General features: G+C 45.7%; 1 protein-coding gene across 2 annotated transcripts in view; it reads right to left on the reverse strand.

Annotated features, from left to right (window-relative positions):
• Positions 1 to 316: 316 nt before the first annotated feature.
• Mocos (molybdenum cofactor sulfurase) overlaps positions 317 to 16753 on the reverse strand; it is a 48802-nt gene continuing 32365 nt past the window's right edge. For both annotated transcript variants that reach the window (XM_060377590.1, XM_060377591.1), the window contains exons 10-15: positions 15596 to 15674; positions 13571 to 13695; positions 10613 to 10718; positions 6744 to 6882; positions 1542 to 1646; positions 317 to 477 (exon numbers count right to left, since the gene is read on the reverse strand). In XM_060377590.1, coding sequence (XP_060233573.1) covers positions 367 to 477; positions 1542 to 1646; positions 6744 to 6882; positions 10613 to 10718; positions 13571 to 13695; positions 15596 to 15674 — 665 coding nt within the window. In that variant the 3' untranslated portion in view covers positions 317 to 366. The remainder of the gene's footprint in view (positions 478 to 1541; positions 1647 to 6743; positions 6883 to 10612; positions 10719 to 13570; positions 13696 to 15595; positions 15675 to 16753) is intronic.

Consider the following 16753-nt stretch of genomic DNA (forward strand, 5'->3'; position numbering starts at 1 on the left):
CCCACATGGTAGAGAGAACCAACTCTCACACAAGTAAAATAATAATAATAATAATAATGACAATAATAATAATCTCCTGAGTCTCATGAAAAATTGAACTTAGCTACAGCTGATCACTCTCTGGATACATGAGAGAGCCTTTTCGGTGTGGCTGTGCAACACTCTACTAGACAGGTCAAAGCATGGGTTAAGAATGGGTTCGAGCAGAGACGTCAGCAAGTAAGAGTAGGCTCAACTCCAAAGGCAAAGGGCAGGGCTCCTTCTAAGACCAAGCTCTACTGAATCCAGTTGCAGGACTCAATAATGGTAGACAGTGTTGTAGAGAGAAACTTTAATGCTCTCGGGTGTTTCCAGGAAGCAGGTGAATCAGAACGCTCCACACTCTTTCAACACGGGGAGCACCTCAGATCCCACTGACAGGAAGCATGGAGAAGATAAATCCAAGGACGAGTGCATCAGGTACACGCCAAAGTTCACCTGTGGTGGAGGTGACCGTCACAAGACAAGTTAAAAGCATTTGTAGCACACCTTTAATCCCAGTATTCAGAAAGCGGGGTCATGTGCTCATGTGTGTATGGGTGCACATGTGTGCAGAAGACCAGAGGACACCGTGGCTGCAGTGTCTCCGGTGCTGCCCGCCCAGCATCTCTCATAGGTCTGTTGCTTTCCAGGTGGGGCAGGCTGGCTGTAGAGCCCCAGGGATCTGCCCTTCTCTGTCTTTCCAGCTCCTGGATTACAAGTGTGTATACTAGTGTCCAGTTGGTTCTTTTTGGGTGTGAGAGAGAGAGATCTTTGAGGACCAAAGCTCAGGATCTCTGAGAAATCTCTGAGGACCAAAGTTTGTGAGATTGCAAGGCATTCACTTTATAGACTGAGCTATCTGCTGGCTTTATTTACTTATTGTTTATTTGAGATGGGACTTCATTGTAATCCAGGGTGACCTCAAACTCTCTGTGCAACCATGGAAGCCCTTGAGCTCTTTTGGGAGCCTAGATGTTATCCTCAAACCCTGCTTCAAGGATGCTTCAATGCAGCCTGAGTGAATTCTTCATAAAGTGCTAAGAGAAAATACAATGCTAAAAATAATGGAGTCAATATACTAAATGTTCAGCTGAAGAATCTACACTAGCATTGCTGAGTCATTTTAACCCCTGAGAGAATGAGTTGCCAGGCTTAGTATCATGAACTTTACTGAGCCCTCTTGGCAGATCTTCTAGTTACACAGATCTCATACCTTATTATGAGGTCTCTGTGCTGAAGAAAATAGTGACCAGGCTAGTCACTATTAAAAGTCTTTTTTTTTATTATTTTTTTTTCTTGAGGTTGTAGGGGATGGAAACCAGACCCCAGTGCATGCTAGGTTACTGAGCACTCTACCACTGAGAGCACTGGCTTTAGGAAGCATAAAAACCACCCTCCCACCTACCCCCACTCCCAGCCCCACCCCCATCCCTGCTGCTGAAAACTACTCAGCACTCCTATCAGTTCAGTCATGTGCCAAGATCTTAAAACGGGGTGCCCCATTGGGCACACACACCTACCTTCCTCCCCCGACTCTCCGAAAGCTTCTGGAAAACATCCTGGTTCCGCTGCCCAGTTTGCTGGTCAATACAAATCATCTGGCACCTGTGACAAGGCCCCAGAACCTGGCACAGAGAAGGGACATGTGATGAGGCCATCACACTTTGCATGGTAGAATCACACATATACGGCCAACCCCTAACTACAAAAGTGGCCTCTCTTTGCAGCACGTCCCAGAAATGGCACAAGTAGGTTTGCTGGCTGAAAGGCTACTACATAAGGGCTGCGGAGGAGAAGAAGAAAGGAAGGGAAGACAATCTGGATGGTTCCTAGACGTGGGGAGAATTTCAGAACTGCAAAGAAACTACCACTGAGCCAGGCTCAGGGCACTGTGAGCTTTTGGGCACCAACTGTACACATAAATTTAACCTAAAAAGGAGCTAGAAGTACAAATCAAATCATAAGCAGAGATTTTTCCTCAGAGAAAAACTCGTAGCTCAGACATTGCAAGGTATCGAAGATGACACATCTGTACGGTGCTTCCCACAGGGATTCAAACTAATCTTCAAGGAGCGAGGGGCGTGGGCCAGAGAGCCAAGGGTTTGCCCTGCAGGCATGAATCCCTGGGCGCCGTCCCTAACACGCCATAGAACAGACATGGTGATGCACACCAGAAATCCCAGCACTCAGAGGGTGACGGCAGAAGGATCAGAAACTCAAATTCATCTTCAGAAAGTCTGAGGCTGGCCTGAGCTACTAGCATAAGACTGTTTAAAGACATCACAAAGCTCTTTAAATAAAATATAAGAAAATACGTTTTAAACAAAGGGTGGAGAAATACTTGTGTTTTGTAATTGAAACAAAAAGCAAGTTAAATGTGTGGTTGAGGTGTGTCTACAGATACACCCACCTACATACCCCATACAACAATACAGAAACCAGCACTCAGCTGCTTGGCATAGGTCATGTGGTTTGAGAGAACTTCCGTAGTCATTGGCCAAGTGCCTTTATCACTTTTCTTTTCTTTCTTTCTTCTTTTTTTCTTTTTTGGTTTTTCGAGACACGGTTTCTCTGTGTAACCCTGACTGTCATGAACTCACTCTGTAGACCAGGCTGGCCTTGAACTCAGAGACCTGCCTGCCTCTGCCTCCCTGAGCGCTGAGATTAAGGGTATGCACCACCACGCTGGGCTATCACTTTTCTAATGAGAAGAAAAAACATAAAGTTTGCATCTCAGCAGTAATGAGATTGTTCTTTTACTCTACACAGAAGACACAAAAGTGTTGACTGGGCTGGTTTTGAATGCTTTACTTAACTCAAGTGATCCTCCTGCCTTGGCCTCCTGAGCAGCGAGGACCACCATGTGAGCTGGGTCTCCTCCTGGCCACTCACGCCTCGGATTTTTTGTGAGTAAGTATGGGTGACCAAAATTAGAAGCACTGACTAATGTAGCTGACCCTTGGCTTGTGCTATAGGGCACACTCTAGCTGATGGGCATGCATCCAATTGGAAATAGTGTCTGTGTGGTTCTGAGCTCCAGAGTTCCGGGTCCTTTGAGTGGCAGAGAGTGCTGGGATGATCAGCAGGGGCTTGCTGCAACACTCAGCTAAAATGCATTTCTCCATCCAGCCCCTTGGCTGGATTTGTCCAGGAGTACAGACAGACACTACTTGGGGGATGCCAAGCCCAGGCCTGCTCATGCTCACACAGAAGCACTCACTGCTGGGGATGAAGACTCTGAGACCAGGGGCCAGGTCAGCTCAGTACGTGGAAGCTCTTAGCTTCTCCTGGGAAGCAGCGTCTCCCAAGGAACTAGCAGAAGGGATGCCAGGGACCAACAGCAGCCTCCAGACACAAGCCCAGGCCAGCATCTCCTCACAAACAACACTTTGAGCCAAAATCTTGTCATTTTGTTGAAAAGATCCTCAGAAAACAGTTCCTCAGATAGTAGGAGGGACATTTTCCAGCTATTCTTTTATAAACACACACACGTATACACATTTCCTTTTTAAGTCCTTTCTCTCTTTCTTTCCTTTTTATTTAATTTGTGTTTTTCAAGACAGAGTTTCTCTGTGTAGCCTTGGCTGTCCTGAAGCTCCCTCTGTAGACCAGGCTGGCCTCAAATTTATAGAAATCTGCCTGCCTCTGCCTCCAGAGTGCTAGGATTAAAGGCATGTGCCACCATGTCCAGCTTTAAGCCATTCCTAGTTTTATTTTAATTAGTACCTTTAAAAACTCATTTAACTGTTATAAATTCTTGTTGAAAATAAGTCAAATGCAGATATATGCAGAATCAAGAGGGAAAACTCAGTCGTGGTCTGTAGTCATGGCAAATAGACAGTGACTTGACAGGAGGTAGGCTCATCTAGGAGACTCAACTCTGGACACATCTAGGAGGGTGTTTCTAGATCAAGCTAGTGGGCGTGGGGTGACCCACCTAAATATGGTCACCACCGTTCCATGATCTTGGGTCCCAGGCTGAATTAAAAGGAGAAGTCCAGCTGCATGCCAGCACACACACACACACACACACACACACACACGCTCTCCACTTCCTGACTGCGGACTCACTGTGACCAGCCGCCTCACTCCTGCTGACACATCTTCCTTGCCTTGCAACTTTCAGGATGAAAGCTTGTCCTTTCTGAGTTGATGTTCTTAGCTCTTTGAACCCATGAAACAGTTCCTAATGTTCCTGTTGTGCTATAAATTTATGATACACACACACACACACACACACACAGGCTCACGTGTTTAAATACTTAGTTCCCACCTGGTGTGCTTTCTTGGCGAGTTGTGGCCCCTTTAGGATGCAGAACCTCTCTGAGGAAGTGAGTTGGTCAGGGTGGGCCTATAGCAGGCCCTAGCTTTTTGTGCACTGTTTCTTGATTGACCCAGATGTGAGCAAGCAGCCATCACATCTGAGAGCCTTTCCCACCACTGTGCCTTCCCTCATGTTGCTTCTTGTGAGGTATTCAGTCACAGCAATGTCAATAGCAACAACAAAATAGCCCAAATGGTGATAACTTTCAGTGAAGGTCTTAACTCATATTACTCTCCTACTCGAATTTTTTTTTTTTTAAGATGGGAATTAAACACGGGTCCTCTGCAAGAGCAGTCAGTACTCTTAACCACTAAGTCATCTCTCCAGTCCCTATTTGGAATTGTTAAGGATCAGTTTCCCCAAGTAAAGATATAACTAACTGAACTAACAGATGTAACGTCATCACTAGGTAGTGATGACTTAAGGGGATCCATGAAAAAACTACTTTCTCAAAGAGATGCTCCGGTCTCACGGCAACTGCTGCAGCATCCAGTACACCAACAGATTGTTTTAGAAAGACACAGAATTAACCGAATCTTGCCCTGTTTACTGTTTACCCAGGACTGTGTTGTATACATGAAGCATGATTCAATTAACCAACGTCCTTCTTACTAAGCATAGTAATACAATACAATACACAATACGATATAGTAATACTTCAATAATTACTCTAACCATATATCTTTGCACATTTGCCTCTGTGTTGCTGGCTACATCCCCGACCTATACGTGAGTACTTCAATGCAATAGTTTCCTTCAAAATAAAATTATTGGGCCAAAGAGCATGCATAGTTTAATTTTAATTTGTTTCCACACATTAGAAATGTTACCTATAGAAAGCAGAGTGTGCTGAAATGTCACACAGAAAGGTTCTTTGTGCCTTTTTTAATTTATGGCCCCTGCAGGTTGGGCGTATGGGGACACTGGTGTTGCTGTTGCCAAATGTATCTCTGATAGTGATCCCAGCTTAAGTTAGTTTTCCCTTCCTCGTTCCTCCTTCTTCCCTTTGTTCCTCCCTCCACCTCGCCAAATATCTCACAGGGAATATTTAATGCCTACCTTGGTGCCAGGCAGGTTGTGTCAAAGCAGATGTTTTTAAAACAGCAGAGATTTGGTGATGGAGAACAAGAATGGAAGAGGAGGTCAGCATACAGCAAAATGACAGGAGAGACGATACCAGAACCAAGCTTACAGGAGAGAAAAGAAAATGATTTTCAAGACAGTAGCTTTCCCAAAAAGAACTTAAAGAGTTCAAGGATAAGAAAGATCATCAGGTCTTTTTGTGGTATCCCTCACCCCAGATCTGAGATCCACTGGCAGCAATTTAGATAATTGTTAGTGCTTTTCTGGACACTAGACTGGTATTCCACTTAAGAGCAAAGCATGTACCCAAGAAGTCATGTGACAGCCAGATTACACGCCTGCAGTTACTAGGATGGGTTCGAACCCACTGAACAGCTGAACACATTATCCAGCAGTGAGCCATCCTACAGCCTCTAGCTCAACCTTATCTTTCCTGTCCTCCTCCTCCAACAGTTACTTACAGTGCACTGACACAGTCAGGATGGCTTACATCCCAGAGGCATGCTCAGAAAAAGGAGACTTGGTCTACATCCTGTGGACCCTCGGGGGATAATGCAGGCTGCATGCCAAGCAAAATCGTATTATTGGGCAGCTTCTGATGAGGTGGTCTCTAAGCCAAGGTGTAATAGCAACATGATAAATAGAAGGGGCAACAGGGCAAAGGCCTGAGGCAGGAGACTGGCTTGTCCCTGGATGAAGAAGGCCAGACTTAGAGGCAGAGAAATCAGCAAGCTCTAAGGCAGACCTCATGAGTTTGTCAGTCATGTGAGGAATAAAGAATTAGGCTGGGGTTTCCTTCCACTTCTCACATATTTAAGACTACTCCAAAGGCTAGGGGACTTCGAACAGATGACAATGGCTCTGCCTGTAACTATAATCTCTTCCCTGGCTGCCAATAAGGGCAGAAGCCAGAAAAAGAGGAGGAAAGGGAGGAAGTAGAGGGGAGGAGGGAGAGGAGAAGGGAGAAGGAAGGAGGCAGAGAGAAGGAGACTAAGAGATGGGAGAAGGAGGGTAATATAAGGAAAGAGACAAGGGAAAAGAATAAAAGAGGGGAGGAGGGGGTGGCAACAGCAATGTCATAGGCATTAAGGCTTCTGGCTCTTCCCCTATAAGCTCTATAGTACAGGGAGCCCCAGAGTCATAAAGGAGGATAAGTTCCCATATACACAAGCATTCCCAGAAAACAGACGTAAGCCGAAACATGATCCATAGACGATAAGTAGAGAGAGAGTCATCCACCACCATCCAGTTCTGGAGTTGAGATCGACAGCTGCTGGCAGCCTTTGAGGAACGCTCACCACCTCCTAGAACTTACCTGGAAATGCAAGGAGCCAATTGAAATCTCATCCCACTTCTCTTCTTCAAAAGCCCTAGCTCCTTCGGTAATGATATTGGCACGGAAACGGGAGATGAGATTTTTCATGGAGAATGACTCCGCTTTTCCTTGTTCATCACTGTTTAGACAGACCAGACAGGGTAAGTGGAAGGAGGTGGAAGGCGCCCACACTGTTGCAACAATGCCACACAATTGGCACTCCATGCCTGACTATGCCAGTTCTCTTCTGGCCTGAGGCCTGGATGGTCAGAACAAACTAATCTCATGAGTATAATAGCAGGACGCACCCATCCATGTGATGCAGCCACAGCCCCTCCCTATGATATGGTCCCACCTCCAAGGAAAAGCACACAGGAGGCAAAGGGTGGGTAAGCCTTAGATGAAGAAACCAGATGAACAGAGAGCAAAGCCAATGAGTATCCAGAAAATACCAGTTCAATAACATGGGACAGAACTGGACAGGAAAGGAGCTGTCAGCAGGCTACATTATCAAGACCTGCTTAGCACGGAGACCCATACTCATGCAGGCCAGATCATTAAAATATATAGAGAGAAAGATAATAAGATTCTTTGGTTGTTTGATGAGACAGGATCTCCCTACATTACCCAGGATGGCTTCAATACCCCTGACTCAGCATCCAAGTGTGATTATAGCCATGCACCAGCCATGCACCACCAGGCCTAGCTTATTATCATTTCTATATGAAAGTTTTGTTTACCGACATGAGCGTCTACAAAGTGACCTTCTGTGTTCCCATCCACCCCAGTCCATTCAGAGAAATACACCGAAAATAGCTCTTAAAACGTCCCCAACACAGGAGCACACATATTGTTAAATCAAAGAATGCGTGCGACCACGTGAAGATGGAGCTGCCATCAGCTACATCTGTGTAGAGGGTCTAAGTCCAGTTCATTCAAGCAACTTGGTTGGTGCTTCAGTCTTGGCAAGCCCCACGGAGCCCTGGTTAGTTGGCTCTGTTGGTCTTCTTCTGAAGCTCCTGTCCCCTCCAGGTCTTTCTATCCTTCCTCCCACTCTTCCACAAATCTCCCTGCCCTCTGCCCAGTGTTTGGCTGTGAGTCTCAGCGTCTGTTTTGATCCGCTGCTGGGTAGAACCTGTGAGCAGACTGCTACACTAGACTCCCATCTGCAAGAATAGCAGAGTGTCTTTCATACTGTCAGGGGCTGGCTCTCTCCCATGGGGTGGGTCTCAAGTTAGGCCAGGCATTGGTTGGACATTCCCTCAATCTCTATTCCATTTTTACCCTGCACATCTTGTAGGCAGGGTAAATTTTGGGTTTTTGTGGGCAGATTGGTGTTTCCTCTCCCACCACTAGGAGTCCTAGAAGGTGGCCCCTTCAGTTTTCATGACCCCTGCTACTAGGAGTCTCAGCTAGAGTCACTGCCCATATTCTCTCAGGGGCTGTCTCTGACATGGACTCTGTTGCCTGCTTTTGATCACTTCCCCCTGGTGGGGCTGCCTAGCCAGGCCACAGGGGAAGGGGAGTTGCTCAACCCTGATGAAATTGATGTGCTGGGGTGGGTTGGTGGGTAGGAGCGTCCCTTTTCTGAGGAGTAGGGGAGAGGGGAAAGGAAAAAAGGAGGGAGGAGGGAGGGGCTATCATCGAGATATAAAGTGAATACACAAATAAATAAATAAATTTAAAATAAAAATATTTTAAAAAGAATGAGTGAAACTATCTACAGTGAAGGACATCTAAATTAAGAGTGACTTCAGTAGGATTGTCTTAGATGAAGTGTAAGTGGTCTCTAATTGATCTGGGGTCATTTGGATGCAGACACTTGTAAAACTTCACTGTGCCATGGGCTTAGGGCTTTTTGCACTTTCCATACTTCAGGAAATACTTGGTGTATGCTGGGAAGTGGCGGGAGACATTCACTGAGAATGGCAGAATATGCTCTGGGGACAGAGCTGAAAGTCAGCGGGTTGGTGTAGGAGGGTTGTAAAGCCCCTTCAGGATGGGAGGGGTCACATAGGAGCCAGGGGCCAGGAGATCCAAGCCCAGCCTTGCAGGGAGCTTATACACACCTCCCGCAACCTCAGAGGATTGAAGTTTTCAGTCCCTCAAATCTGGATTTCCTCTCACAATTGTCACAATTTTCTTTTTGTTTTGTGAAAAGAAAGGTTTCTCATCTGAAAACTATTGTGTTACTATGCAATTAGGTGAGCTCATCAATCCAGCTCCGAGCCTCTTACCTATGAGCCTTGCTCTAAACCAGACAGTGGGAACCAGGGCTACGGCAAGCCTGTCTTCTCTAATCTTCCACATTAAAGACCCAGAAAGTCTCAGACCCATTCTCTCCTGTTCTGGGTGTCTTGGTAAAAGGGTCCCTTGGTGCTGAGAAAATTCAGAAGACCAGAAACATCAAAGGCATGTCACAATTCTGCATCTGGGGAAGAAATCCTGGTCCATGGCCAGGGAGCCCTATAGTGCAATTCTGTCAAAAGGCTAGAAACTTAGGCAGCCAATCTCGAGTACAAGCCTCCTTTCAGCTGTGTTTGCAGGTATCCAAGGTGTGAACATATACACACAAGACTACATGTCACATGAAAACAACAGTACCCCCAGGAGTGTGTACCTCCCCCCCTGCCCTGAGAACTAGAAATGAGGGAGCTAGAAATGCCCATCATGGCCTGACAGAACAGATGGATGGCTTCCCTTATTGATTGCCTGGTTACCGGATTTGAGTTTCCTCTTTAAAATAAATAAATAAATAAATGAGGAGTTGCTCAGAACTTCCTAGAGTTAAGATGGTATCTTAGCGGTATCTGTACCCTCCAGAGAGCATTAGGTGGGAGAGAGGAGCCATGGACACTCTCTGAGCCTGAAGGTATACCTCACACACAGAGCCTGCCTGCAACCACACTCAAGATGCTTTTATAATCACTCCTTGTGTGAAGTAGGACAGGAATCCTAGGAGACGGGGGACAGGAGGAAGATGGGCTATGAAATTAGGTCAAGCTGGTAACAAATTAAAACAAGGTTTAGAAATAGAATAATTAAGCATGTTTCATGAAAGTGTCAAGAGAGACCATGGCAGATACTATCATCAAAGGCCCGTGGTGGAGGCTGAATCCCCATCATTGTTCTGCTAGAAATGGTGGAAACTTTAAGAGGTGACACCACTGAGAGGGTCACTGGAGACTTGTCCTCAAAGGGAAGTGGTGACCCTAGCTCTTCTCCATTCTCTCACCATGCACTCCATGGACTCCACCATAGGCCCAAAGCAACAGGGCCCCAATCAGGACTAACACCCCAGAAAACACACATTCTCTTTGCAAGTTGATTGCCCCAAGCATTTGCTACAGCAACAGCAGGCTGATTGACACAGGAAGCAACTGAGAGCGCTCGGAATCATTAACAGGAACTGAGGAAATGGCTCAGATGGCAAAAATGCTGTGCACACACGAGGACCTGAATCATTCCACACCTAGCCTAATCTGCAAGCTCTGGGTTCAGCGAGAGACCCTGCCTCAAAAGACAAGATGGAGAGTGATTGAGAAAGAAACCTAAGATTGACATCTAGCCTCCACACCCACTTGTATACATGTGTTCCTTCATACCTATATGCACGTATGTGCACATTCACACGCACACAACTTAGGAAGGAAAGGAAGGAAGGAAGGAAGGAAGGAAGGAAGGAAGGAAGGAAGACAAGAATTGGCCCAAAGGTTTCGCTGACTTCACTAGACCTCACTTCTTACCTGTAACTGAAGGATCTGGACTGAACACCTTCCAGATCTTTCCTTCCCTGGAGGGGGGGGGTACCAGGCCTCCCAGGAGCAAATCATTACACTTGTCTCCTGGCCCCAGGGAAAGGGTCTAACCTGGCATTTAGCTGCTGCTGAAGCTCCGTAACACTTGATGTGTTCACCAGAAGATACTGCGCCTCATTCACTAGGGAAAGGCTGGCCCCAGCACCTGGAGACTGACCTGAAAAGGAAGCACGGGAAGAAGGGTTGCTTTCCGGGAAATGCTGGCGATTCTCATTCTTAAGCCCCGGCAGATGCCTTCCACAAGGGGAAAACTTCAACACTGGGGAAAGCGAGAATGTTCTAAGCATGGCTCAAACTTCTCCAAAGACAGAACGAAGAGGAAAAACAAGGTCCTAGCATACTTTGCACCAAATAATCCAGAGAAGAAAGCAACTGACATGAATTTATTTTGTTTCTGAAGCAGGGTCTCCTTACACAGTCAGGTTCCCAATCCTCCTGCCTCTACCTCTACCAGATTATGGGCATGCCATGTGCCACCACACTCAGCCTCAGAGACGAAGCAACAGCACAGGAATAAAGCAAGCCCTGCCTGCCCTGGGCAAGACAGAGAGGCTTGCAATGGATGCGGGCTTACAAACAGCTTCCATCAGTTCTCATGTGTGTGTATGTGTGTGTGTGTGTGTGTGTGTGTGTGTGTGTGTGTATGATCATATGGGTGTTTGCCTGCATGTCCATGGAGGCCAGAAGAATTAGATCACCTGAGACAAGTGGCAGTCAGTTGTGAGCCACCACTTGGGTGCCAGAAATTGAACCTGGGTTCCCAGGAAGAGGACCAGTGCTTCTTACACTAAGTCATCTCTCCAGCCCCATAAAGACCTTTTATATCTAATCAGAGAGAGAGAGATAGACTTTGGCAAACAGAATAGGATACTTCAGCAGTCAGCGGGGTTACAAACAGTACTTATGCAGAAATAATCAGAGGATCCAAAGCTATTGAAAAGGGGGCCAAAAGACTATTGAAAGAAACGGTGAAATTCTATTTTTATCCAAGCTGGTGATGACAGGGCTGACTGGGGCGGGCCTATGGAGCATCTTCAAGCAGAGACAGTGGGCTCCAGAGCATGTGATCCCACTCCATCTGTCCTCTTCGGTCTGGCTAAGAAGGGAGGTGCCATTTCGTCCTCTACAAAGGGCCTGCTCCCCTGTCACAGACGAAAGGCCACACATCTCCCAAGGCACACTGCCCTGGGGCTGGCCACCTCCAGCAAAGCAAACAAAAGTCCTATTCAAGTGGTGGAGCCATGACTGGGGAAATAAAAGTCTCACACAGCCCGGGCAAAAGATCCTCCCACAGTCAGGTGCAGCCCAGTCCTTCACTAGGGAACCACAGGACCTAATTAAGCTGTCGAGGGGCAGACATGAAAGGCATTTTATGTTATGTCCCTGTGATCTGGTCACTGACCTCAGAAGAAAGGCCTGAGTGACAGTGTGCTAACCAAGATCCCCCCCTTTTTTTTTAGCTCTTCTCAATTCATGAGATTTCTCAGAAATGAGGGGTGCTGAGCACCATCAGGTCTGTCTGTAAATGACAGCCACCCTCAAATGTGGGACCCATATGAGAGCCCAGAGAGAGTTCTAAGATTTGCTCTTTACGTTCAATAATTGTTTTTCAAAATATATTATAGATTTATGTTGTTTTGATTGACTAGACACTGTTAAAATTATAAAAACATAATCCAGAAAAAAATTCTAACCCAGATGGTCTAAGGAAACTCCAAAGTCTTCTTATATGCTTCAATTTTTATTTATTTTAGTTTCACAGAAATGTGAGACAGTAACAAAGAAGAGAGTTCTATGCATAATAAGACAAAGTTCCACTGAAGAACAAATGAAATACAAGTTAGAAAGGAAAAGGATAAAATTAAAATGCTGGGCGTGGTGGCACACCTTTAATCCCAGCACCTGGGGAAGAGAGGGACAGGGGCAGGCAAATCTCTGAGTTCAAGGCCAGCCTGATACACCATACACACACACACACACCATACACACCACACCATACACACCACACCACACACACATACTATACACACACATATACACACTCCACACATACATTAAAAAGACATATATATATATATATATATATATATATATATATATACATGAGCTACATACATACACACACAGATATAAGCTCACATACTCACATGTATTTTAATGAGAACTCATGAAATTTAAATTGCAATGGCATTAAGATGATTATCACAGCCCTGAAATAGCTATGCAGTGTTGGAAAAAATCCTGTATGCGTTTCAACTCAAAATAGCACTAAGTAATAATGAGCTGCAGGGCTGGAGAGATGGCTCAGCAGTTAAGAGCACTAGCTGTTCTTCAGGAGGACCCAGGTTCAGTTCCCAGCACTCAAACAGTGGCTGTCTACAGTTCCACTTCCAGAAGATCTGGTTCCCACTTCCGGCCTCTAAGGGCACTGCACACACACGGTGGACAGACATACATGAAGCAAAACAGCCACACACATAAAATAGAAATAAATAAAAGGTTCTGTAGATACTATCTTTTGCAACTGTTTAAACTACTTTGAAACTTTAGATGAAAATGTAAAAATGCTCTAATGAATAATGAAACTTAATTTTTTTTTTCTTCACTAAGGTCTTTAAACACAAAACTGGTGGAAGGCCAGCTAGACCCAGGGAGCTCTGGCCCTGGAGGGGCATCCTGGAAGGAGTCATAAGTCTCACCTTCTCCTGCTCCGACTCTATATTGTGCAGGCCACAGGCTTCTTCTCGTCCCTTGCCCAGCCACCATTACTGCACCAGGAGCGGCTGTGGTTCTGTGTTCCCACATCTCCTACTATGACACAGCTGCACCCCAAGCCTCAAGGGAGGTCGTAATACTCCCAGCTTAGAACCCTGCAGTGAGTGAGTGAGTCCTGCAGCCACAAGATGAAGTCAGGAGCCAGTTGCCCCGTGACTCCACTTATGGGCTGGGTGTGACGAATGCAGAGTGACCAGGGCTCTAGCCCTTCAATAATCCATCCGAGGGTAGTACCTTTTCCAGGCATCTTCCTTGCATTTCGCTGGAAGTGTGGGCTTTGCTTGATTAAATGACACGGACGGCCAAAAAACCTTGACAGCCATCTTGAAACATTTTCTCCACAATCGTAAGTGTTTACCCTGGCCAAAAAAAAAGTGACTTTTTATGTTGCAATTCTTTGAACATGTGCTCAAATATCAAATAGCCGAATTAAAATAACACAGAAAACATTGCAAAGTCCCCAGGATTGGGCAGCCTGAAGCACGGACAGCTTGTAAAGCTACAGGGATCTCTCTCAAGTCCAAGAAAATCTGAGATGGGGGAACCATGAGAGGCTTTCGGGTTCGGATCCACAGTATCACAAGCCCTCCCCGAAAGATCTCCTTTGCACGAAGATCGGAGGTTGACACTTCCAGGGTGATATTTGGCCTTAATAAGGCCTGCAGCCCAGAATCGTGCCCTGATTTCCACCAAGGGCCTGATGGAATGTTTTCTCTCAGTCAGATCACATGGGCTGAAGCATTTTGTCCACAGAAATTAATGCTGTGTCTACAGGTGTGTCAGTAAATCTATTGATCTGGTTTTTTTTTTAATTGTAGAATCTGGGGCGGAGAAGTAGCTCAGTTGTTAAGTGCACTTGCTCTTCTGGAGGAACCCAGTTCAGTTCCCAGAGTTCACAAGGCAGCTCACAGATGTTTGTAGCCCCAGCTTGGGGGCAGGAAGGGGGGTGGAGGGAGTCTGAAGTCTCTTCTGACTTCCAAGGGCACCAGGAACACACAATGTGCATATGTATACAACAAAGCAAAGTACTCAGACACACGAAATAAAGTAAACTCTAGGATACTCCCAAATCTTTTAAAATGTACATGGTAAAAAAAAAAATTTAAGGCCACATCTTTCCTTGGGGTCACAATATCTTAGGATTACAAAGCAGATACTGCTGAAAACTTAAATTTTCCTGGGGAAAATAGCTGGCTCCTTTTCTGGGAGGACCGGGAAAACAGTTTGTAGTGCTTGCCCCCTGTGCCTTCAGAGGCCACACCAAGATCGCGATCATTGCGATGGACCCATGGTTCTGAGCAGAAGCGCCTCTGGTCTCCAGACGTCTGGAAAGCATTATTAACCAGTACGCTGGTATCCGTCTCAGATGCGGCCTTTTATTCTTTAAAAACTTCAATTTGTTAACTATATGTCTCCTTTTAAGATTTATCTACTTTTATTTTATGAATAGGTACATTTTGCCTGAATGCATTATGGGTACCACCTGCATGCCCAGTGTCTGCCAAACTCTGAAGAGGATGTCTGATCCCCTGGAGCTGGTGTTATAGAGAGTTCTAAACCATCGGGTGAGTGCTGGGAACTGAAGCCAGGTCCACTGGAAGAGCACCAAGTTTTTTAAGTGTGAGCCATCCTCCAACCACATACTTTTTGTAACGGAGTCTCTCCTGGCACTTGGGACTCATCCGTTTGGCCAGGCTGGCTGGAATCACCTGTCTCCTCCTCCCCCCATGCTGGGATTACAAGGCTATGACATTACACCCAGCTCTTCCTCAGGCCTGAGTGGCAAGCACTTTATTGACGCAGCTGTCTCCCCAGCTCCTGATTATTATATATAAATCTCTACTGAACTATCTACAGTTACATGGTTAATTAACGGAGGATTGTTGGTATTAGATTGCACAGGTTTTTCATTACTGGAATATTTGTTACTCCATGTTTTTAGGAAAAGGTCATATTTAGGTCATAAGGAATACAGATGCTAAAACTTTCCTGCTGAGAATGAGGCTGATGGGGGTAGGGAATGAGCCCTTGGGAGTTGTTAGCAGGGAAGAGCATGACAGGCAGAAGGAACAGCAAAAACATGAAAATGGAGCGTGCTGGCTGGGTGTGTGAAGGAGACAAGCCCATGTGATTGCAGTGGAGTGTGCGGCAGACAGAGTGGAAGGTGGAAGGCGACCCGCCGTAGAGAGCAAAGCTCTCTCCTCCCTCTGCGCCCCTGTGCCCATGGAGCCACCAGGGTTACCTGCTTCAGAGCCTCACCTGTCTGCACACACTCTGCTTTGGCAAATCTGAGTCTGTTCACTGTCTTCCTCAAGAGGCACTTCTATTGGCTCCATCCCTAACGAACAGAAAGCAGAGGCAAAGTGAGCGTCACACAAAACAAACAACTGTGTGAGTGAACGCTCATTGCTATGAAACCTTCATTTTAATGACATTGGGATTTGCTCAGATGGGGAAAGTGGTGGGTTCTTAGAAGCTGATGGCACAGAAATTTTCTTCCTCACTGTGGCAGCATGGTGTGGGCTTCAAGGAGCTTCCTGGTGGAACATTTACACTGGACCATCACACCCACAGTCCCCAGAAGGCTTAGATAGATCCCTCTGCTGTAGGAGTCTCCACCTTCTGAAGTTATTGTCCTCTAAGCTACCGAAAATCTTTTAGAAACAGACAACCAGTATATTACCATACTGCCCCAAATGCATCTGATCTTATCTGGTCTTGGAAGCTCAGCAGGGTCAGGCCTGGTCGGCACTTAGATAGGAGAACTAGACAGGCAGGATGATACTGTAACGACGCTGTCAGAGTGTATGTCCTTCCAGAATCAGATTAGTCATGCATCAATAATCATTATTGCTTTAAAAAAAATTGCAGGGCTGGGGAGTTGGCCCAGCAGTTAAGAATGCTGGCTGTTATTCTAGAGGTCCTGAGTTCAGTTCCCAGCAAGCACTTGCTCATTCACAACTATCTGTAATGGAATCTGATTCCCTCTTCTGATGTCCATGAAAGCAGAGCACTCATATACATAAAATAAATAAATCTTTTTTAAAAGTTACATTTATAGGATTGGAAAGGGATTCCAATGTTCTTCAATTGTTATATACGCCACGCACATACAGAATTAACCTATACATGTAATAGGTTAAATAATAGCATATTAGTATCCTGGTACATGAACTGAACAAAAAGTATATAAAAAAAAGAAGGCTATACTTCAACAACACTAATTTTTAAAAAGATACAAAAATACTCAATACGATACTATCTAGTCAAACCCAAGAAATATTGCTACATAGTATTTTTTTTTCCTCAAGTCACCAAGGATAATTCTGGACAAGGTAATCCACTAACATATCACATTGGCAGATGATGAGACCTAAGCATATGTGCGTCAGGGGCCCTCCATGGCCATTTGTCTAG

Source organism: Meriones unguiculatus, chromosome 2 (assembly GCF_030254825.1).
Source record: "Meriones unguiculatus strain TT.TT164.6M chromosome 2, Bangor_MerUng_6.1, whole genome shotgun sequence".
Classification (NCBI taxonomy): Eukaryota; Metazoa; Chordata; class Mammalia; order Rodentia; family Muridae; genus Meriones; species Meriones unguiculatus.